At 40.7% G+C, this 23,253-nt stretch overlaps 1 protein-coding gene across 3 annotated transcripts; it reads left to right on the plus strand.

The window, feature by feature from the left end:
* The first annotated feature begins 6,626 nt into the window (after positions 1–6,626).
* On the plus strand, positions 6,627–22,728 carry LOC148038327 (calcium-transporting ATPase, endoplasmic reticulum-type-like). Of its 3 annotated transcripts, XM_087670611.1 has the most exons (10): positions 6,627–7,004; positions 7,301–7,472; positions 8,218–8,349; positions 8,508–9,455; positions 9,554–9,973; positions 10,074–10,164; positions 20,525–20,661; positions 20,759–21,037; positions 21,115–21,504; positions 21,727–22,728. In XM_087670611.1, the coding sequence occupies exons 2-10, from the start codon at positions 7,320–7,322 to the stop codon at positions 22,627–22,629; spliced, it is 3,453 nt and encodes a 1,150-aa protein (XP_087526737.1). In that variant the 5' UTR covers positions 6,627–7,004; positions 7,301–7,319; the 3' UTR covers positions 22,630–22,728. The 3 variants fall into 3 exon arrangements, with proteins under 3 accessions (XP_087526737.1, XP_087526729.1, XP_087526745.1); XM_087670603.1 differs by having other exon boundaries at positions 6,627–7,472; XM_087670619.1 differs by having other exon boundaries at positions 6,627–7,472; positions 8,221–8,349.
* The last annotated feature ends 525 nt before the right edge of the window (positions 22,729–23,253 follow it).

Here is a 23,253-nt window from a genome sequence, read left to right on the forward strand (position 1 = left end):
CATACATAAACACATAAGAACCATCCACATTATGGACTACCTAATCATACCATAGCATGCATATGTGTAGCCATAGAGGGAATCCTCTCAGCTACACTAAGTATAACTACATTTTTCCAGATAAAAGACCATAGATGAACACATGTTCATATGCACAATGTAAAAGATGTATATGGAGTTGAGGTTGATATGTATACATACTATAGAATCTCAATTTTTCTTCACATGCATGAATTACTCCACACAATATTCTAATAGATACATAAGCCTATAGGGCATATGCCTTAATAACTTTTTTAAAATAAGCTTTCTAGCAAACAACTTGAAAATCCAATGTGATTTTTCAAGGGATTTCAAAATAATGACACAATCTTCCTTTAAGATTCTAATGGCATAATCGAAGTAGTCAATAATTTGTTTTTGAATGATGCATCATTCCTCCTATCCCAAAGGAATTAAAAGTGACTACCAATATCAAACTAAGCAACTTCCACGAGGCATCATCTAGATGGTTTTGATAAGTAAAGAACACTATGGTAACATTGAAATCGACCCTGAGATTGGCTTCCTTCAGCCACATGCTGACCCTATTCCAAACTGGGGTAGCATGAGGATATTCCCAAAATATGTGCTTCTCATCCTCTTCCTCCTATTTTCATAGAGGGCATTGAGGATACAAAGGTAGCCTCCTAGCCAAGGCGAGCCCTTATGGGAAGTATCTTTGTAATTAGCCTCCATCTAAAAGATTTTAGCTTGTAGATGGGTGTGGCTATCCACACATGCTTAACCCTTACGTTTCCACATGCTAACTTTGGCCATGGGGCAAGAAGGTCTCCACTTGTCACATAAGAGGAGAGGTATAGCTTGGGATGAGGAGGAGAAGTCGATTCTCTTATGACATTCGATCAAGTAGGACTAACAAGGGACTCGATTAGCTTTTTGGGCACCACCGTGCTTGCAATGGGCCAATCAGGCCTCTTGTACCTCTGCTAGCATGTTTTCCATTCATACACTTTCCAGTTGGTTCAATACAAATAGGGCACTAATGTCCCCAATATCTAGTATTTGAGAATGGGCATTGTTCCAAACTTGGACCCGAGATTTTAATCCTTTGTCAAAGAGTTTATTTACCATCTTAGGATTGTTGGCTATTGGTGCTAATGGGGGATCATAAGCAAATGGATTCACCCATATGCTAGAACTCAAGGAGGAGTCTCCATTCCTACAAGTTGATGAAGACCACAATGCTTGGGAGATAACTGATTGCCAACGTCACATCAAGGCTTGAGCAATGTCAAACTTGGGAATTTTAATAGGGCACTAGTAATTGCATACTGCATCATGCCACCCAAGTTCAGACCATGAGATCCCATTGTGAATAGTGGAGGTGATGCAACTTCTTAGGATAATTGCCCAAGATTGCTACTCTTTCAAGTGATGAATGAATTGAAAGCATAGTTTCTTAGCCTTCAAAGCTAGTGGCTCAAGCCCTGCACCTCCCTCAACCTTTTCCATGGTGATAAAATCCCAACCAATCTGGGGCATCCTACTAGAGCCATCTCTACTCCATAGGAAGTGCCTAAAGGGTTGTTCTAAAAGGGCCCATGATGCATTACTAAAAACAAATAGAGAGGCCATGTGTATTGTCATTGAGGCTAAGAAGGTCTTGATCATGGTGACCTTCCCTGCAAGTGAGAGGGGCACAATGTGCAACTTGCTTATCTTGGCACTTATCTTTTCCCAAAACCACAGGAAATGTTGTTGTGCAATAATCCCTATTCCAATAAGTGCTCCTAGATACCGGATAGTCTCCCAAGACTTGATGATTTTGAATCCATATCTTAGCATCCATGGTTGAGGGCCCCCCACATGAGTGGCCACATTTCAGTCTTGGTGCGATTATTGATGACAGACAAGGAAAGCTCAATAAACTCGTTGAAGGATTCCATCAATCTATTGAAGTCTTTTAAGCCACAATGATAGATGCACTATCATTTGCAAAAATTTGAGAGGGGGCTATTGATCCGTCTGGTAGGTTCCATCCTAAACTTTCTTGTCAATCATATTCCTGAAGATAGCGGCAAAGCAAAATGCTTGGAGAATACCTTTGATGAAGCACCAATTAATTCTATCATAGGCTTTGACGAAATTGACATTTACCAAGACAAACTCATGCTGAAGAGATAGGGAAAGATCCATGGAAAATAGAAGATTGAGTACTGCATCCTGAATCTTCCTTTCACGAATGAAGCCATACTGCGTAGGGTGAATCACCCTTTCGAGGATATGCTTAATCCTCATAGCCAAGGTCTTAGAGAGTACCTTATAGGTGAAGTTTAGCATTATTAGAGGCATGATAACTTTCAAAATTCTCATTCTCACTCAATAACTTTAGAACCTATCTCCAAAGCATGATAATTTTCAAAATTTTCTTTCTTGAGATAGCCTTCTACTCACATTGGCTTTGAAGCACTTACATGTAGTCACCTATTCCATCTCCCTCTCTCTCTCTCTCTCTCTCTCTCTCTCTCTCTCTCTCTCTCTCTCTCTCTCTCTCTCTCTCTCTCTCTCTCTCTCTCTCTCAAACACAAAGAGCAAGAAACATGTATGTTCTAACATAGACACAATGATTACGTGTGCTCTCAATAACTTTGTAACATATATCCAAATCATAATATCTTTTAGAATTCTCTTTCTTGAGATAGCCTTTTACTCACATTGGTTAACTTTTGAAGCACTTATGTGTAGTCATATACACCTCTCTCTCTCTCTCTCTCTCTCTCTCTCTCTCTCTCTCTCTCTCTCTCTCTCTCTCTCTCTCTCTCTCTCTCTCTCTCTCTCTCTCTCTCTCTCATATAGATAACTTTTGAAAATACATCATAAGGTGTGGAATATGTCATTTATTTAAAGTTTTTTATGAGAAAAGGGAAGTAAGTGGACAATAGCATAATTACTTCCCTTTGCCCCTAAACAGTGTGAAGTGAGTGAGGTGTAGCCTTATGAGCTTTGCTATGATGTTGAGCATGTGAAGTGCTATTAGTAAGCCTAGCCAACAACACTAGCTAGGCTAGCTAGTTCCTTCTTAGGTGGTCAAAGTTTCTACAACAAGTTCATCCCTTGGCACCCATCAATTTTGTAGAACTTTCTAGTTTAGTAGTTGGTTAAAGTAAATTTAGACAATCTATTTGACCTAGGAAAAGGCCAAAGACTAGATTTTGCAATAAAATTTGAGCTAATTAGGCATGGGGATAGTTTCGCTATAACTTTGTGCCATTTAAATGTAGGTATCATCATGAAGCAACTCTTTAATTGACTAAAATTAAAGGTGGCTAGGGTTCCAAATCTAAGGCGGCTAGGTAGATTGTGAAGTGAGCTTAACTTCCAGTGTGATCAAGCTTTGCAAGGAAATAGGTCATCCTAATAGCCATGCTTACATAATCAGTATTTTTGTTGCAATTGCCTTTACTTTTAAAAAAATAGCACACATGAGAATCGAGAAATGTCTAGAGAGTTCTTGCGGAGATTTGAGATAACAAACATGGCATTTTGTTTCTTGGGACTTAATTGCATTGGAAATTGTGTCAAGGGGGTTTGGGATGGAGCACCCAAAAAACAAAGCTAGTAGGCTCTACTTTTTGCTATCTAAGAGAGCAAGTGACAATCAACCCTAGGCACACTCTTGAGTACTAATTAGATTGCTAATACTCTATGCCTAATGGAGCTTGGGATGGATTAGATTGAAAACTTACATTTTTATGCAAGGATCTTATTTTTAGGATTCTAGAACCTAAAATATCACAGTCAATTGTGAATCTCCACAACAATGTGTTGGATGAGACTTAATGAGAGAGGTTGCTTGTGAAAGTTAAACATGAGATGTCTAATGCTTTGTATCATATGCATGCAGTAGGAGATGGCATGATATGTGGGATCCCAACAAACTTTCTCTTTGGGTTTCAAGAAAGGATTAGAAGACATTATGGCCATAAGTCAAATGAGCTTGACTAGTTTTGTGAAATTACATAGTAGAAGAAAGATGGATGGGCTTCAACCTTTTATGTCATCTTTGACCATCCATGTAATTTTAGTATTAGTCAAGTGGACAAAAGTAGAAGAAAGATGGATGGGCTTCAACCTTTTATGTCATCTTTGACCATCCATGTAATTTTAGTATTAGTCAAGTGGACAAAAGCCAGTGGCATTGCTAGAAAAGGATGATGCTACAATCAACTAAGGACGTTTTGGAACAAAGATAGTCTCTCTTAAGATTAAAAACTTGGAGGAATAGAGTAACATGGGTTTGGAGAGGATTTGGAGAGCCACTGCCTCCAATGGGCTCAATCTTTGTTATGGTGTGTGATAATGTATAAGCATGCTGCCAAAGATAGGGTCTTGAAGAGTTTGAAGATCTCACTTCATGCCTACTCTACAAAAGGAAAGACGAATTGGTTATGCACCATTTTTTGGAATGCTTGGAACTCAAGTTATGGTTAAAAAATGGATGAAAGTCTCAACTTTAAATAGAGAAGTAATAGAGAAACCACATGTTTTGGGTACTTTGGATGAGGATACTTAAAATTTGGAATATTTTGTAAGTTGCAATGAATAGATTTGTTAGATGCTACATACACTCAATAATGCTCAAGAGGATTCTAACAATTGGGGTGGATAATGCCAAGAACCATGGGAAGGAAATCATAGTGCTTTAAAAGGATCTTATAAGAGCCCTAACAAGAACCATTGTCCATTAATTTTGTGATAGATCTTTTGTACCTAAAAGTGCATCTATACTAATTTATTATTTTGGTTGAGATTTGGAAGCCCCAAATCTCAAGAGGGCTTCCCGAACCTACACCCTTTCCCAAACCTCCCCTTTTTAATTAAAACTCCCTCTCTCTCACATGTAAATTCTCCCTCTCTTTTCTCTCTTCCCTTTTTAATTAAACCCCCCCTCCCTCTCTCTCTAATTAAAGTTTTTAAGTAAATAAAACATCTCTTTCTCCTCTTTTAATTAATTGTTTCTCTCTCTTCTTTTTCTCTTTTAATTAAATGTTTTTAATTAAATTAAACATTTAAATTTAAACTTTTCTCATTTTAAAAAAATATTTTCATGTTCTTTTATTTTAATTTTATTTTTTTTTTAAATTTCATTTCCTTATTAATTAATTTTCTCTCTCTCTCTCTCTCTTCTTTCTCTCTTTTAATTAAAGGTTTTTAATTAGATTAAACTTTTGATTTAAACTTTTCTTCCTCTTTTAATTAAATATTTACTTTTTTAGAGAGAGAGAGAGAGAGGGGAAGGGAGAGAAGAAGAGAGAATATGAACATAGAGAGAGAAAATATAAAATTTAAGAGTGAGAGAGAGAAAAATAAACTTAGAGAGAGAGAGAGAGAGAGAGAGAGAGAGAGGAAGGAAAAAAGAGGGGAGAGAGAGAGAAGAAAAAAGAAAAAAAAAGAGGAGAGGGGGGAAAGAGGGAGAGAAAAGATGAAAGAGAGACGGAGAAAAAAGATTGAGAGAGAGAGAGAGAGAGAGAGAGAGAGAGAGAGAGAGAGAGAGAGAGAGAAGGAAAATTTATGAGAAAAAAGAAAAAAGAAAAAAGAGGGGGGAGAGAAAGGGGAACGAGAGGAGAGAGACACAAAAAAGAGGAGAGAGGGAGAGGGAGAGGGAGAGGAAAAAGAGGAGAGAGAAAAAGGAGGGGAGAAAAAAGATAAGAGAGAGAGAGAGGAGGCAAAAGAGAAGTGAGAAGAAATGAAATAGAGAGAGAGAGAGAGAGTAGTGAGAAGAGAGAGAGCAAGAGAAAAAGATTTGAGAAAGAGAGAGGGAGAGGAAAATATGGGAAGGGAGAGGAAAGTGCAAAAAATTTGAGAGGGAGAGGGGTGAGAAGAGAGAAAAAATGAAAAGATTGAGAAAGAGAAAGAGGGAGGAAACATGGAGAGAGAGAGAGAGAGAGAGAGAGAGAGAGAGAGAGAGAGAGAGAAGAAACAAAATAGAAACAAAGAGGGAAAATAGGAGAGAGAAAGAAGAGAAATGGATTGTTGAGTGAAGTTGCCGTATTGCATGAGGACTTTGCTTGCACATGAAGCTACTGTGAAGTGACGTGCATAGAATGCTAGTCTTTATAATGCTATAAATACTACCCATGTAAAGAAGTTTTGACTCTAAAATTATATCTTGATTTTAAATAATAGAGTAAATTATGACCAAAGTATTTACATTATCAAGGGATGTGATTGTGATAAAATTGCAATATTCTTAAGAATATTGTGTCTTTTAATGCTCTCCATGCATGCCATATCTCTAAATTGTGACATTAAATAGGGAAGATGTCAATGGCAAAGGACTCCAATGAGTCATGCTGGATGTTAACCTCTTCTTCATGCTTTACCAATACCGTCTAGCCTGGTCCATTTTTGTGACAAGTGGAAGAAGGCTAAAGGAGGTGGGTATGTCTCGAGAAAGCTCACATGGCAGTAAGTCCACGTGGCACGCAGGGAGATGCTGGGGGAGAAAATCTCTTACACTTGTCGAGTAACACAGGGCTCAGAAAACCCTCCACCCCGGAAAAAAAAAAAAAAAAAAAAAAAAAAACCTTCTCTTCATAAACGTGACAAAATATATAAACAGGCCACTAGCATTCCTTAGGAGGAGATGGTAGTCTTCTAACTGATCGAGTGTCCAGCCATAGCCCTGATTCCTTCAAGAGGTCCAGGGATCCTCACAGACGCCTCAGACGGAACCAGAGCTTAGCACCATCGCGTGCATTTCGTTCTGCAAGCAATCGGAATCCTAGGGTTTCTGCACTTTCTTCAGGCAGCTGGAGCTTCTGGTTACGTTACCATAGCATTGCAGTATCGCGTACATTCCTCGAAGAAGCAGTCGGAATCGTAGGGTTTCTGCATTTCCCGAGGCAGCTGGAGCTTACGGTTATGTCTCCATGGACGCGCTTGTAGTTTTGCGGAATTGCGGGAGTTTGTGCATTTCCTAAGGCAGCTGGAGCTTAGGGGTACGTCGTGACCACGGATTTGCTGTAGCTTTACGTAACTGCGGGCGTTGCCTTATTCTGGTTCTGATCCGCTTTGTCGGGTTATTGTTGAATTATGATCGGCGACTTTGTCAGCTTATCATTGAAGGCGGGGCCCTTTTTTTTTGACAAGTAGTCAAGTTGCTTTCTAGCCTCGCTTCGCTAGGCTGGGCTCACAGTCAAGAAGGAGCAGTTTTAGAGTGCATAAACGCTTCAGGCCTTAAGCCGAATACAAGCATTTTTGTCACTCCTGACCAGTTAACTTCGTATTGCTGCAGAAGCAGGAAAGGGCATAAGATGGCTTATATTGCACAGCTACAATTACCTCGGCCAACACTGCCTTTCAGTGGACACAACATGAAGAAATATGGGCCCTGCAGTTCCCTGGATTCATCTAATCTCCTTTCTTATCAGTGGAGGAGGAAACGTTTGTTATCTCACTGTCTAAGCGTACGCTCTTTTCCCAGCTCTCTGAAGAATATCTTATGTAGTCTTGCGTGTAATTGATTTCCCTCTAGAAATAGGAAACATTTCTCAGATGTTTCCAAAAAGCTAGTACTGTCCTGTGTTTCCAGAACTCCTAGCAAACATGGTTGGTCAATGGGGCTTTGTAAAGTGAAGCGCGATTTCCTGAAATGTCATGATTGGAGGTTTGTTGTTGACTTCATGGACAGAATTGTGAAGATGTTAGAAATTAGGGTTCCTAGGATATGTCTACATGTAATCCAATGTAGAATTTGTACAGACGTTGGAATGCATTAGCTTGCTGTGCATGGGGACATTTCAATAATGCCTGGTTGTCTTTGAGTAGCTCAACCAGTCATCTGGCACATGTAAGGCATAATGGAGAATCTGGCACATGTAAGGCATAATGCATGTCATCTGGCACATGTAAGGCATAATGGATAATGGATAATATCGTGCATCTGTACACCGTTAGAGATGGAGCATGTGAGCTTGGGTCTCTGTTTTTGGAAACGATATTCTAGGGATGACAGTTTGCTCCCAAATGTGCAAAGACCTTGAAAAAAAAACATTTCAAATGTGAAAGTTTTCGAGTCTAAAAGACAAATTTTCTCAACTTGCAATCATCCAGATGGTCTAAATATTTGTTGCTTCTTTTCTGCAGAATGAGTTTTCAAGTAAGATGTTTTCCTCTCATTGTTTCTCCTTTAACAAAGGTGAGGTTGTGTAGCAGGCCTGGTCATACTGCTGTTCATGTCACATGAGATGTGGTACGCATGTCAATGCATTGAAAACGACAGAAAAATCTCCATTAGATGTAACAAATCCTGCAGAAATCCCTATGAACCAACAGCAAGTTCCTGTGAGTTTTTCCACTACATTATTCTTTTTTGTTGTGAAATGACCTATCTTGATTTATTTAACTGTTCATCTGGTCCAAGATTTTTGTAGAAGTGCAAGTTTAGTGACATATGTAGCCATTTGGTTTTTGATTCAGAAGGAATCTCTGACTTTATACAGGATAAAGATCGGTGGTTGGCAAGACCATTCCCTGCATGGGCAAGGCCAGTTGAATCTGTAGCAAAGGAGTTTGAGGTTGATGTGGGATCTGGGCTTAGTTCAAGTGCTGTGGAAGAAAAGCGGTCCAAATATGGCTGGAACGAGCTCGATAAACCAGAGGGAAAGGGATTTTGGACACTGGTTGCCGAGCAATTTAAGGACACTCTAGTGCAGGTACTCCTTGCTGCAGCAGGGGTGTCTTTTGTTTTAGCTCTTACGGATCTTAATGAGGGTGAACCGGTCAGCTTAGAAGCTTTCACAGAGCCATTGATAATTCTTGCCATAATTATACTCAATGCTGTCATTGGAGTTTGGCAAGAAAGCAAGGCCGAAAGCACTTTGCAAACCCTAAAACAGATGCAATCAGAGTCTGCACGAGTTCTGCGTGACGGCAAGGAGATAGTTGAACTTCCTGCCAGAGAGCTTGTACCTGGTGATATTGTAGAATTGCGTGCTGGAGACAAAGTGTCTGCAGACATGCGGGTTGCTTATTTGAAGTCTGGCACTGTCCGTCTACAACAATCTTCACTTACAGGAGAGAGCCAGCCAGTATTAAAGCAGGCGGATGGCTCATTTGAGGAAGATATGGAGCTACAAGGTAAAGAAAATATGGTCTTCTCAGGGACCACTGTTACCAATGGCATGTGCATGTGCATAGTGACAAATACTGGAATGGATACAGAACTTGGTAAAATACAAGCACAGATTCAGGATGCGTCTCTTGCTAATTATGATTCTCCTTTGACAAGGAAGTTAGAGGAGTTTGCTGATTCCTTGACAAAATTTGTTGGAGCAATTTGCATTGTTGTTTGGTTGGTCAACTATAAATATTTTTTGACCTGGGATGGAAGAGCCAATTTCCCTCCAAACATTCATGTGAACTTAGAGCAAGCAACCTATTATTTCAAGGTAGTGATTTCATTTTGGAAAATGAACAGGATATTATTTTTGCATATAAACTTTATGGCACCATGTGTTTGCTAAAATTGAAAATTTTGGTGTGAAAGGTTGCTGTGGCATTGGCTGTTGCTGCTATCCCTGAAGGCCTACCAGCTGTTATAACTACTTGCCTTGCATTAGGTACACGACGAATGGCAGAAGAAAATGCAATTGTTCGGAAGCTACCATCTGTTGAGACTCTCGGTTGCACCACAGTCATATGCTCAGACAAAACAGGCACTTTGACGACAAATCAGATGTCGGTTGTGCAACTTGTCACAATGCAAGGCCCTAGTGAGATGAGGTCTCTTCAAGTTTCAGGAACAACTTACAATCCAGATGATGGTGAAGTGCTTGGACTACAGAGGCCTGTAGACAGTAATCTGGAAGCGTTAGCAGAAGTCTGTGCTGTGTGTAGTGATGCTGATATTCAACTCAAAGATGGACAGTTTGTGGCTAGTGGTATGCCCACTGAAGCCGCTTTGTTGGTAAGTTTGGCCATGAAAGCTCCTTTGTTTCTTAATTGCTTTATTATTTTGCACCTTCTGTTTGGCATGTCTAAATAGTATATCAGCATGCTTGTTTCAGGTGTTAGTTGAGAAGCTGGGGACGCAAGATGAAGCGTTAGGGAATGAGTCAAGGCCTGTACGTTCTAGTAGCGGGAAAAAGAGGGTTTTGAGTATGCTGCTTTCCTTTCTGATTCCTGTTAGTGTAATCCCATGAGCCATTCAAGTGAAACCTGATATTGTTTCTATATTACCTCTAAACAGAGGTTTGCGATTTGCTCAATAGGTCATAGCTTTGATTATAATAGCTCTAAAAATGGAAGTGTGGTAAGACAGAAGAGACGATGAGACTTGTGGAAAGGGCAAGCAGTGAAAGTAACATAATGAAACACTTCACAAGGGTAATCAATAGAAAATCTGTACGAGAGCAATCTTTGTCTTTAAAGTGGGACACTTAGTCTTGATCTAGACACTTCACAAGGGTAATCAATAGAAAATCTGTACGAGAGCAATCCTTGTCTTTAAAGTGGGACACTTAGCCTTGATCTAGACACTGAATTTGGGGCTGTGAGCTTTCTGAGGGTATGTATACATCATAGGAAGACTGATAATGCCCAAAAACTTGCTCAAGGATGCTGGGATGCAGAATATTTTAATAGACATACAGCAAAACAAGTGTTTTGGGGAAGTTGAAAAGGAGTTGCACTTTCAAAACATTTCAGAAGAAACATTGCCACAGTTTACAGGAGTTGCAGTAGCTCATTCACTAGTGTATTCGAATGGATAGCATCAAATCAGGATGCTTCTACTTTTAAAGAAGATTCACCTCTATACTTCGATGCAAGAAGGGGTGGAAACAAGTTACCATCTTTTGTTAATGGTTATGCTGTTTGAATTTGCTTACAATATATGGACCTTATGTCCAAGGCAATGGATGATACAACTTAGTAACCAACTGATACAATTATAGACTTGGAACAAACTCAAGGACCATTTAGGAACTGTAAGACAATAGGTCCTTATTGCACAACTCATAGGAAAGGTAAGAGAACTCGAAGGTGGAAGGGATCCTCAATATTTATGTTTACAACAATAATAGTAAGATTTGTTGAGCTATTGAAAATAGAGGAGAGCATTAACACCAAATCATCATCCATCTAGTCCTAATTTAGTTTTACAAAACAGCTCCAAAAAAAAAAAAATCAAAAGGCACTTTATTTTGGCACTCGGCCCCAAAAAAAGAAACCTTGGCCAAACACACACACACACACACACACACACACATGTATATATGTACACACACATACATATATAGAGATGTATAGATGTTGTGGGCGTCCAGCCTCATCCCGTATTTTCACATTGATTGTCATTGTATTGTCTTCACATCACCTTGCTCCTCTAGCCTCAAAAGTTGCTGCCTTTTCTTCTGCCCCTGCGGTCATCACAGAAGATGCAGTCTCCGGAGTCCCAGCTGTCTGCTGCCATCCAGCTGATCCGCTGCTGCTATCCTTTTGATGCTGCTGCCCTTCCCTTAGAGGACTTCTATCAGTCCATGATTTTATCCCTGCTGCTCTAACAGTTGCTCTTCTTGCCTGTCTCTCCAGGTGCTGTGTTTGTTGGTACAGCATGCTGCCCAGCTGATTGGAGTGCTCTTACTCCTGCCCGCAGTGCCCAGACAGTCTGTGTCTGAAACTTCCACCTAGCAACCAAGACAGCACACAAGTGATATCCATGACATGTTAGGGGCCATCATGGTCATTTCTTGATTGTGAGTCTTACATTGAGCCAATGAGGGACATTAGGAGCTCTATTTGGGTCCACTCATTTTGATCACTTTTAATCCTACTGTCCTTTGTCCCTACTTTTAAGTTTTGGGCCTTGTCCATCTTTTTGGCCGTGGATGACACGTGAGACTATTTTTAGGGTTTTTGTGAGAGCACATAGTGAAAAAGAAACTAAACACAAAGGAAATAGATATCATGGGAATGTGAAATTTCGATGCTTTGCTTAGAATTTGATTAAGTGTTAATCAAATGTGCAAATGTGAGGTGCAAGTTAGTTATTTCACTATGATGGGCCAAGGACCTTGAGAAGTTGGTGGGTGTCAAAGACAAAAGTTGTAATGATTTATCCTTTCCAGGTATTTGTACTAGGTGGTGCCTGTCGATAGAGTTTGGCTTAGAATATTTTATTAGCCATTAATGTCGGTGGTGACATTAGGAACTAGGCATTAATTAATTAATGCTAGTTCGGTGCTTACGATTGCTTGGATGACAAATTGTCCTAGTAAATTTGTAGATTTTCTAATGGTTGCATGAAGAACTTGATGACTTTCCTTTGCCTCTATGATGAGAGGAGGCAAAGGCATGATCATTCAAGGCAGTAACAGAGTGGTTGATGCGACTTTGCTCCTCTTGCAATAGACATGTAGCCAACTAATCAAGATAGTATGGATGCCCATTGCCCTCAGAAACCACTTGCGAGGTGGTAGCAAACATCTAATAGGACTGCGGAAGTCCACCAAGCACACTAGAGACAAGATAGCTCTCGGATATCTCCTTGTCAATGTTCACCAATTGCTCTTGCTAATTTGTAATTTTGTAAGCTAGGCATCCATGCTGTCTCCTTTATGCATCTTTTCAGAATCTCATTGCTTCCTCAAATAGGCAACACATGCTCATTTTTAAATTGATAAATAAATGCGAGCTTATCCCAAGCACTCTTTGTAGTCCAACATGAGTGGATGTGCGGAATAATAACTCTCTTGATTGAAAGAGTGATCATCATGCATATCCCAATGTGCATGATTGACAATAGGAGAGGTAGTTTGTAGTAACTCGAAGAGCTAGAAGTAGCAATAGAACCACTAGCACTTGTAAGTGCATTAGGGCCTGCTAGCTTCACCTTTGAACCCATGACAATTCCCCAAAATGCTTTCATGACAAATGCATGCTTCATCATGTAAGACCAGGTGGAATAGTTGGTACCATTCAACTTGTCATCAGTAGAAAGCATCCCAAACAGCTCATTTTGATTATATGCCATCTTTACACAAACTAAATACACAAATGCAATTGACAATTACTCAAATTTGTCTAAAAATGAACAAAGGAGCTGTTGTCCCAACACTTGTGTGGGGAAAATTTGACAAAAGATTAAAACGAGGCAAGAAAGAGCTAACAATTGATGTGAATGCAAATGTAGATGTTGTCTAGGTGTTTACAAGTAGAAATATCGAGGGAGCAAGCTGAAATTTGTCAAAAGTGCAGTCAAATCGGGAAATTCAGACAAAGATACCTAAAATTTGCATGTCAATGGTAGAATTGCTTAAATGCAGAAATTCAATGAAGATCCACAATATGGAAGGTGAATTCAACCAAAAGCCCCGAGTCGTGTGATGGGAAATTGAAGGAATTTCACAAATTGGACGTATAATCCACTTAGAGAGAAAGAATCCATACCATTATATGATGGGTGCCGAGTATCTCGCCTGAAGATGCTGCTTGCACTCCTAAGTGTGCAAGCAAAATACGGGTGGAGCGATGCGAGTGTTACCAAGTTGTTCACGCACCTTCTATGTACGCTTCATTGATTTCCTTTCGGTACCATTATTTAAAAATTATGCTTTTTCAAGGTTTTTATGATTTCTTTTCAGGTTGCTACAGTATCATATATTACAACTTGGAAATACCATGCTTGAGTCTCGTGATGATGCGCGATATGTTTTAGGAAAGCTTGGCATAAACTATAACAGCATCCATGCATGTGTCAATGATTGTGTGTTATTTGGAGGAGTGTACAAGACTATGGAGACATGTTCAAAGTGTGATGCTTAGAGGTATCGAAAGAACTTGCAAGGGAAAACCATCCCTCATAAAGTTCTTAGACATTGACTCTTTAGATCAATAAGAAAGCTGGATGACGATACACTCTAGTTTTTCACATTGTCCCCGCGTAGTGGCATGACAGCATGCAAGAGTACCTTCACTGAAAATGAATCACAAGAATGAGAGTACAAGGTAGAACCTTAAAGTTATAAAAACCTACGCACTGAAGTGGAAGAAAAAACCCCTCCCATGCAAGAGGGTAAAAGGTGCTCATGGATAGGGTGTATTTTCCTCCTTTGTTGATGGATAGCTCATGTATATAGTGGATCTTGGATGTACTTGGGCATCCAAGGTAACTCTTTTGCTACTGGTATGTTTGCTATGACGTCACTATTCAGTGTACTAGTCACTATATAGTCTTTATTGTGCCTTTGAGACTATACATTTGCATCGATTATCAATGGTTTTGAGCCGATGTATGTTGCACATGAATGTGATGTGATGCCATTGAGTGGATATGCATAGTTTATACTAAGTTTATGCTTTATTGTGCCTTGATTGTTAGAGCAATGTTGCTTTATGGTTAATTGATGCATCCCTTGTGGTTTTAACAATAGTTGAGGTTCATTTCCATGAATTATAGCTTAGTTTTATTGGCTGCAAATTTCAGCATGTGTATGGCACGAGCATAGTTAAGCACTAGTGGCCAATGTTGTTTGACTATGATGCCTTATGCTTTGCTAGTTTAGTACTTTTACTTTTGTCACACCACGATGCAATGGGGGATGGTTGCAAGGATTAAGGGGGAGGTTTGCCACGAAAATGTGTATTTTTATTGCTTAGCTTTGGCATAGTTAAGTTGTGCACGTGTGAGGTGCACGTTAATTTTGGCATGATGATTATGCAAAACCCAAGTTGGGGAGCGGGGACATTGGCAAAACTTGTGACAAGTTATGTTGGATAGGTACTAGTGGGTGCATGGTGGCAAGTCTTAGACATTAGATGGGCCCTTTAAAATGAATCGTGGTGTCATTTGGGCTAGGAAAAATTAAAAAAGCTAATGTCTAAACTAAGGTTAATGAAAGTTAGACCAACTTTCAAGTTCAAAGGGCTTAGCACATTAAACATAGATGGTCAGCGGCCAATTTATGGGCATGGACAAGACAATTTTTAATTTTCACAATTAATTAATTGTTGGAAATTAAAGTCCAAATGCTCAGATCTCATTGGAAGGTGGGGCACTTGTCAAGCTGAGAGAGAACCTGCCATGTAAGGATGCATGAGAACATTGGGGGACTGGCTGAGGTTGAGGAAGGCTCGTTCTAGCCAAGGTGACCATTGTGGTGTGCATTCTATAGGCTGCCAGACCATTTTGGAGACATACAACAATAGATTGTGTGTGTGTGACAGGATAAGGGCAGCAGGTTTTTTTTCCCGGCCTCAGTGAGAGGTGGTGTTAGAAGGGGAGGGCTTGTTAGCTGTGCTTTTTGAATCTATTATGGCCATCAGAATTGCCATCAAAGTAATCATTAAAAAATTCTCTCCAATTGATTTTCTCTCTCCTCTCAGCAAATTTGAGAGTGTTTACCATTGTTTTGCTGTAGTTAAACCTGATTACTGCTGTAATTAAGGTTTCTCAGCCACTCAAGAAGCGTGGCCATACATTGGAAGCCCAATGACCAAAAGAGCTGCTGCAAAATTGAAGAATTTACAGCAAATCGGAAGGGGATTGCACATCCATATTGGAATTGGCCTGCATGCAAGTGTTCTTGGTTTGCTGCTGGTTAGTTGTGACAGCCTAAAGAGGCCAATTTTGTAGAGAGATTGCCTACATCTCATTGTACCAGAAATTTGAGAAATACAAGTTAAAGAAATACCTCAAGGAGTGCCAGTTTTGGGGCCAATTGAGTGTTGACTGTCCAAGATTAAAGTGGTAGAGCATTTATTTCAGATTTGTGACATTATTTGCATGCTGTGATTGTTGTCAAATGGGTTAGTTACCACCCTATTTGAGAAGGCAGGCTGGTTTCAATGACTACAAAGAACCCCAAAAAACCTACATGCTTTTGGAGAAGTGCGCTAGTTGTAGGATGGAAGGGACTCCGAAAACCTACTAAATCTGTCTTTCCATAGGGTACAATACTTGGTCGTTCCCTTCTTTGTAGCTTTGCACCAGTAAGATTGCATTCTCTGTAGCTTACTTATGGTTTCGAGAAAATGTTTCAAAACGGCTAAACTAATGTAACGTGTCCACTAGTATCATCCAGGACACGTCTTAGCAGTCCATCGAAAAGGATGTCTAGAAAGCTCCACCCGGCACTCTCATAGAATGTTACTGGATTTGCGATCTAGGGCTTTCCGCGTCTGCCATGTAGCGGAAGTATTCTGGCCGTTTCCACTTAGGATCGACCGGAATTAGGGTTTTTTCTGATTGGTCCTTTTCTAACAGCAACTAGCGTCGGACCCAAGCGAACTACTTTACGCAGAAACGCCAGGTCCGAAGCGGATTCATGCTGCACTTGGTTCAAGGAGAATGGGAAACGAGAGGGATGCAAAGCTCAACCTCTCTGCCATAAGGCATAGTCCCATTCCGTTCCCCTAAAACAACGTAAGTCGGGTAAGACATAACTCTAGGTCAACGCTTTCGTTGTTTGAGTCCTTTGACGACCATCCCGCTATACTTCGAGATTTGAGAAAAGTTCCCGGCCAACCGGGACCACCCAACCGTAGGACGGACCCATGACCCATCCTCCGCACTTTCCTCGGTTTGTTTTAGTTATGTAATTATCTAACATATTAATTGGACATGTAACAATTAGCTTCTTTGATTAATCCGTTAAGCACTGGTTCCTTCACGTAATCTTATCACGTGACATAGAAAAACAATATCAGATAAGTTCTTTGTTATTCAGTAATCCACAGGGATCACTATTCCAAGTTTCCGCCCGTAGACTAGTATGCGGACCTCGAGATCCAATCCCGAGTCACGTTAGCCTCTTGTGCAGGACTCGGAAGGCGAGGGATTTACAGCCAGAGTCCCCCTTGGCACCCAAGCGTCCTTCTGCTCCAAGTAGTGCTCAACGGAGAGACCTCTCGCGGCGGGTTCGGTCCACGTTCCCGGCGCGGTAAACAACCCCTTTGGTTAGGGTCAGGCAGGTAGTCGGGGGTAACTGAAGTTGCCTCTCCCTTCAGGCCTTCAACCTGAAGTATAGATATTCATTTAATTTGTAATTCATAAATCAAACAGTGCTCTAAAATCTCTAGCAAGCACAAACATTTCCATTAATCGATCTTGTTGTTGGCAAACTGCTAAGGAAGGAATCCTTCCTTTTGAATGCATCTAGCACTCGATCTGGGGTGCCTTGCAACTTGGCAAGATCCTTTATATTCTGGGTTAGGGCGTACCCTATTAACCCAATTTGGTCAACCCTAAAGTTCATTGGATACGTTAGTTTCCGGTTTTTAACCCTCCTTACTTAGAAGGATATCAAAGAATACATCCTTTTGCAAGATAACTTGCGTAAGGATCCGCCATCCTTGTTGAGGGTATTTAACCTTTCCTCTTGTGAATCAATCACAAGACCATATGACTTCGTACTTGCCGCGCAAGTCCTGCATCGTACTATGCGGTAATGGAGTTACGGAACAATCCGTTTTCAGTTTCTTTAAGCTGACATTTGTCGGACCTAGGGTTTCCTAGCTTTATTATTTTCTCAGGGATAAACCCTAGTTCTTATTTTTCGGTTACAATTTACTGGTCCTATATTCAGGGAATGTGGACATGTATTTAAGGTATAGATGTTTCTTGGCATTTCACTTCATTCCCAATGAATATTTCGCAGCATTTTTAATTTGGTTAACTCTAGAAGGTAATTTCGAGATTACTTCCGTATGATTTGTTATCTACGTGTCAATTGGCTTTTCAATCTTATACTTCATCGATTTGAGGTTAGGTTAAATCCAACTAATCTTCCCTTTTCTTTGCGAACAAACTCATGCTAAATAAGCAATCTTTCCCTTGCTAAGTTATGCAGTTAGCAATGACAACTTCCTAGATTTTAAGCATTGCAAGAATCCTTTCATGATTTGCACTTTCCATGATGAATTTGTTGTAAAAAGGAATAGGGGTTAATAGTGCAAGATGCAGTTTATATCTTCCAAACTTAACCGAAGTATACTACTTCAATGGGTAAATAATCTTGCTCATAGTTCGTTTCAATGCATAATACTTTTTTGAAGGAAAACTATGTTTATACTTTATTTATTTTGCATGTTTAATTAAACTAAATTCCTTCATCGTAAATAACTAGGACAAAATATATATCTTATCCCTAACAATTCATCTTGCATGATTGAATTAAAACCGATAGAAAATTAAGAAGGAAAAACCTGGTTTTGGGGTGAGATATCCACATGGATACCGGGAGATGACCCTTCCGCAGCTACTCCTTGGACTTTCTTAGGCGGCATCGCAATTGTAATCCTTCGAACGTGAAAGCAGCTTTACACTCCTTTTCGGAATTCCACCGTCGCTTCAATACTCTTCTTCTCTCTTTCGAGGCAAGGAGTCGTTAAGGGATTGACCACGAGAAGGGGGTAATAAGACCTTTAAGGTCTTAATTTCTTCGGGAGGCCAAAGTTTACAAAGCCTAAAGAAAAGGCCCTATAAGGGTATATACACGGTGCAAGGGTGTGTGTGAGTGTGGTTTCAAAAACATATGAAGGGGCCTTGGGAGATCTTTGGGCATGGGAGTGAAAGGACTTAGGGGTTGGGGGAATGAAGGGTAACACAAGGGGTTTATAGCACGGGGGTGAAAAGGACTTAGGGGTTTCAAACCGGGGGGGGGGGAGGGTGGGTAAAAAGGGAACACGAGGGAGGGTGAAAGGCCCTTAAAAAAAAGTTAAAACCGGGAGGGGGGAGAAAGAAACAAATGGGGACACGGGGGGGGAATAAAAAAAAGGCTTTGGGGGGGGGGGGGGGGGGGGGGGTGTTAAAAAGGAATATGAGGGGGGTGAAAGGGGGCTTAATTAGCCCCCCCTTAAGAAGCTTCTTCTAGGAAGCTTCTATGCTTCACGTGGCAGGAGGGGGGCGTTTTAAGCCGCGTTGGCGACGGCAGCCAGTGCTGCAAATCGGGTCGATGGCGTATGCAGCGGCAGTCTCAGCGAGCTTCCTCCTCACGGCAGCTTGGCGACGTTGCTTCACGGCAGCCCCTTCCACGGACGTTATCACCTTCTCCTCTATCGTTTGAATCCTCCGTAGCTCTCCCAGCTTACACAGTGTTCTCCCCCCTTACTTCACAGCTGCAACAGTGTATCCGTCTCTCTCACCCTTTGCACAGAGTCTCCGTTCTTCCCCCTTCCCAATGCTTCCCATAGCTACTGGATTTATAGGGAGAGGGAGAGGTTCCTCCCTCCCCTACGCGGCAGTGGGCATGGCCTTCTTCCCTCCGCAAGCTCCAGCAAGGAGCTTGCCATACCTTCTATTCCCCTCCCCCCTCCAGCTCGACAGTCGGCTGGAGGGATAAGGGGAATAACAAAAAAATTTGTCATTTATCCAATCCTTGGAGGCCATTCATATGCAAAAGGTAATTAGATTGAGAATATTACAACTAAAAATTGAACTTTGATCTTCATATGATTATTTTTTCATAAGGTGTATACGATTTATTTAGCAGTCTAATTTAATTTTTTGATCAAGTGAGGCATTATCATGGGTTTGGACAAGAACCTCTTTATATGGCACATCATGTCAGACCATACTTTGTGCCACAACATAGTCAAGGTCGGTTAAGGTTTCTGGCAAGCATGTGGCATCTAGTAGAACCACCCGTAGTCTATACATACCATGCCCTACTGAATTCACAATGTTACACAGATTTTCCTTTATTTGTACCATAAAATTGGAAGGTTGCAAGAAAGAGCAAGATTGAGTCAAGGCATGTGCAGCAATGTAGAAATCCCAACAATGACAATGTCATGTCAGTAATGAATAAACATATAAAATTGTGCATAGAGAGAACTTGTTCTTTCTAGGAGAAGAAAATTCTGTTAAAAGGCACCTTACCAATAATCATCACCAATGTAAACACACATTACAGAATAACAAACTATGAATAGCAAAAAGACATGTATTAACAACTCCTTTCATATATTACAAAGGTTATTTCGACACAGAAGGTCTTAGGTGCCTCTAAGTAGAAGAAAGGGCCAGACTCTCAAATACATAAGAAGACCTCATGCCTCCTGCTCATATTCTCTGAGTTGCCTTGTAGTCTCTCCCATCTGCCTCATAGGGTGTTCATTATATTGGTGAGAGTCTCAAATACGGGGAAGTACATAGCCTCCTAGTTCTTTGATTCTCATCTAGCTGTACAATGCAGGATGTCTTAAAACTTCAGGTAAAGTACTCTCGTGCTTCTAAAATCTTCGAAGCTGGCATATGGTAGGTAGGTTCCATGTTGGTCAAATGTGGTGTGCTTGACTGGTCTGCTGGTCCCTGTCAATGATATACCCCTGATGATGGGATGTCCTGTTGATGCTTTCCTAGGAAAGCTGATAACTGTTGACTTGAAAATGTTGTATTTTTCTGGAAGCAGCTGATGGTGATGTCATGTAATGATGTCTAGTCTATACTTTCATTTGGCTATGTGCCTGCGTATATCTCGTTCTGCGGCAAAAATTATGTATCTACTGTGTTATACAGGTGCTTGCCAACACTATCAGGATAAATATGAGAGGCTATTTACATTAGAGTTTGATCGTGTTCGGAAGTCCATGGGTGTCCTTGTGGCTGATATTTCTCACGGCTCTAGTGAAAAAAGTAACAAATTGCTAGTGAAGGTTAGTCAACAGCACTTGTTTGCTACATGCTTGAGGCTTATCTTTCCACCAGTTTTTGCTCGTATTTTCTACTCTCAGTTTTCTTGCTAATGTGCAGGGTGCAGCAGAGTTTGTTTTAGAAAGATGTGCTAGTGTGATGCTGAAAGATGGTGCTGTTGTTCCTCTAGTTCCAAGCTTGAGGGAAGAAATCATGGCTAACATAAATCTGATGGCTAGCAAAAGCTTACGCGTGCTTGCATGTGCATACAAGACAGATTTGACCAGTTTGACTGCTTATACTGGCCAAGATCACCCTGCTCATCAGCTATTGTTAAACACAGACAACTATGCCACAATTGAAAGCCAGCTGACATTTGTAGGCTTGATTGGAATGCAGGTAATACAAAACTCCTTTGTTGAACGAACTTGAATGGTTTGTTTGTAGTTTGTTTTCTCATGATAAATATTGTGCAGGATCCTCCTAGGAAAGAGGTGAAACCAGCAATTGAAGATTGTAAACGTGCAGGCATTGGGGTAGTGGTTATTACTGGTGATAACAAAAGTACAGCTGAAGCAATATGCCGAGAGATAGGTCTCTTCAGTCAGAATGAAGATTTGAGCTCCAAATCATTCCTAGGGAGAGAGTTCGTGAAATTATCTCAAAGTGAGCGTCGCAATGTGCTCCTTGGTTTGCAAGACAAGTGTTTTGTATTCTCTCGTGCAGAACCCATACATAAACAGGAGATTGTTCGTGTGTTGAAAGGTGGTGGTGAAGTTGTTGCAATGACAGGGGATGGAGTGAATGATGCCCCTGCATTGAAGCTAGCAGACATTGGTATTGCTATGGGTTTGACTGGGACTGAGGTAGTCTTTGTCTGTGAACAAATTCACATTGTATTATTACTCTGGATTTACTGGGTGCTTCAGACTTTATGATGGGATAAACATGCATTTGCCTCCATTAAATAAGACATATAGGTTAATGCATTTTGCTGTTTGATATTTTTCTTTGGAGCATTCTTTGATCTGTTGGGTTGTTCGTTTGTAGAGATCAGTTGAAAGCTTGGCACATTGACATCTTTGCAGGTTGCTAAGGAGGCCAGTGACATGATTCTGGCAGACGATGATTTCGCAACCATTGTGGTAGCTGTCAAGGAAGGCAGAGCTATCTATGACAACATGAAAGCATTCATCCGTTATCTGATATCATCAAATATTGGTGAAGTGGTTGCCATTTTCTCGACTGCCCTTCTGGGGTTTCCTCAAGGGCTTATCCCCGTGCAACTTTTGTGGGTTAATCTGGTCACAGATGGTGCCCCAGCCACAGCTCTGGGATTTAATCCACCTGACAAGGATATCATGGAGAGAGCCCCCAGGCCTTCGGATGAAGGGCTTATTAGTGGCTGGACGCTGTTTAGGTTCTTAACCATTGGTTCATATGTTGGTCTAGCCACTGTGGGGATCTTTGTATTGTGGTACACAAACAATGACACCTTCCTTGGTATTGATCTGTCAAGGGATGGCCATACATCAGTAACTCTTGACCAGTTGAGTCATTGGGGTGAGTGCTCACGTTGGGCAAACTTCGAGGTGAGCTCTTTCACGGCTGGATCTGAGACTTTGACATTTGCTGATCCTTGTGACTATTTTACTACTGGAAAGGTGAAGGCTTCAACTCTTGCCATGTCCACTCTAGTGGTAATAGAAATGTTCAATGCCTTGAATGCCCTTTCTGAACAAAACAGCTTACTGCAAGTGCCACCGTGGATCAATAGATGGCTGCTCTTGGCTATAGTAGTATCCATGGGATTACATATTGCAATTTTGTACACACCTTGGTTGGCTGATGCTTTTGGAGTGGTGCCTTTGAGCTACAACGAGTGGCTCTTAGTTGTATTGTTCTCTTTCCCTGTTATTCCACTAGATGAAGCCCTCAAGCTAGTGGGGCGATCATTCATTGGATCCAAGTCAAAGCAAAGAAAGTTATAGTGATTCAAATTGTTGTCTTATGCTATTGTGCAAGGACATCATATCCTTGGTCATTCTGATTGCTTTATTGGCATAATAATGGTCCCTTTAGTTGGAGATAAAAATAAATGTTATGTTATACTCATAATTAAGTATTCAAAAGTTATATTAATGTCTGCAACAGGCTAGGATGGCCTATCAGAACGGAGCATGTAATGCACATGTGATGAGTTGTCATCAAGCAAAAGTGTTAAAACAGTTCTTATTTAAAGGGCATTATGAAACTGTGTAAACTATGATAAGAAAACGACATTAGAAAAAAAAAAACAAGACAACAAAATTGAAAAGAAAATGAGTAACTTATGAGTAGAGGAATCTGCTATAATCCCTCTCTAGGACTAAAACTATGGCATGACAAGGTCAGCATGGAATCTAGTATCCATCTCATGGGTGGCTGTAATTAATTTGTACCACACAATGGTCCCATCTATCTAGTGGTGCAACAATGTGTGGAGGTAGGGAGTGCTAGTCATGCTTCTCATCCTTGTAAAGATGTTTGTCAATGCTCTCTATGTAGGCGGGATTTGAGGAGGTTGTTCCTTTTCCTCCTTGGAGCATCTCCATATGTTGAAGCTCTAGCGTGAA

Source organism: Lygodium microphyllum, chromosome 3, assembly GCF_053477565.2.
Source record: "Lygodium microphyllum isolate KBCC chromosome 3, Lygodium_microphyllum_v1.1.10, whole genome shotgun sequence".
Taxonomy (NCBI): domain Eukaryota; kingdom Viridiplantae; phylum Streptophyta; class Polypodiopsida; order Schizaeales; family Lygodiaceae; genus Lygodium; species Lygodium microphyllum.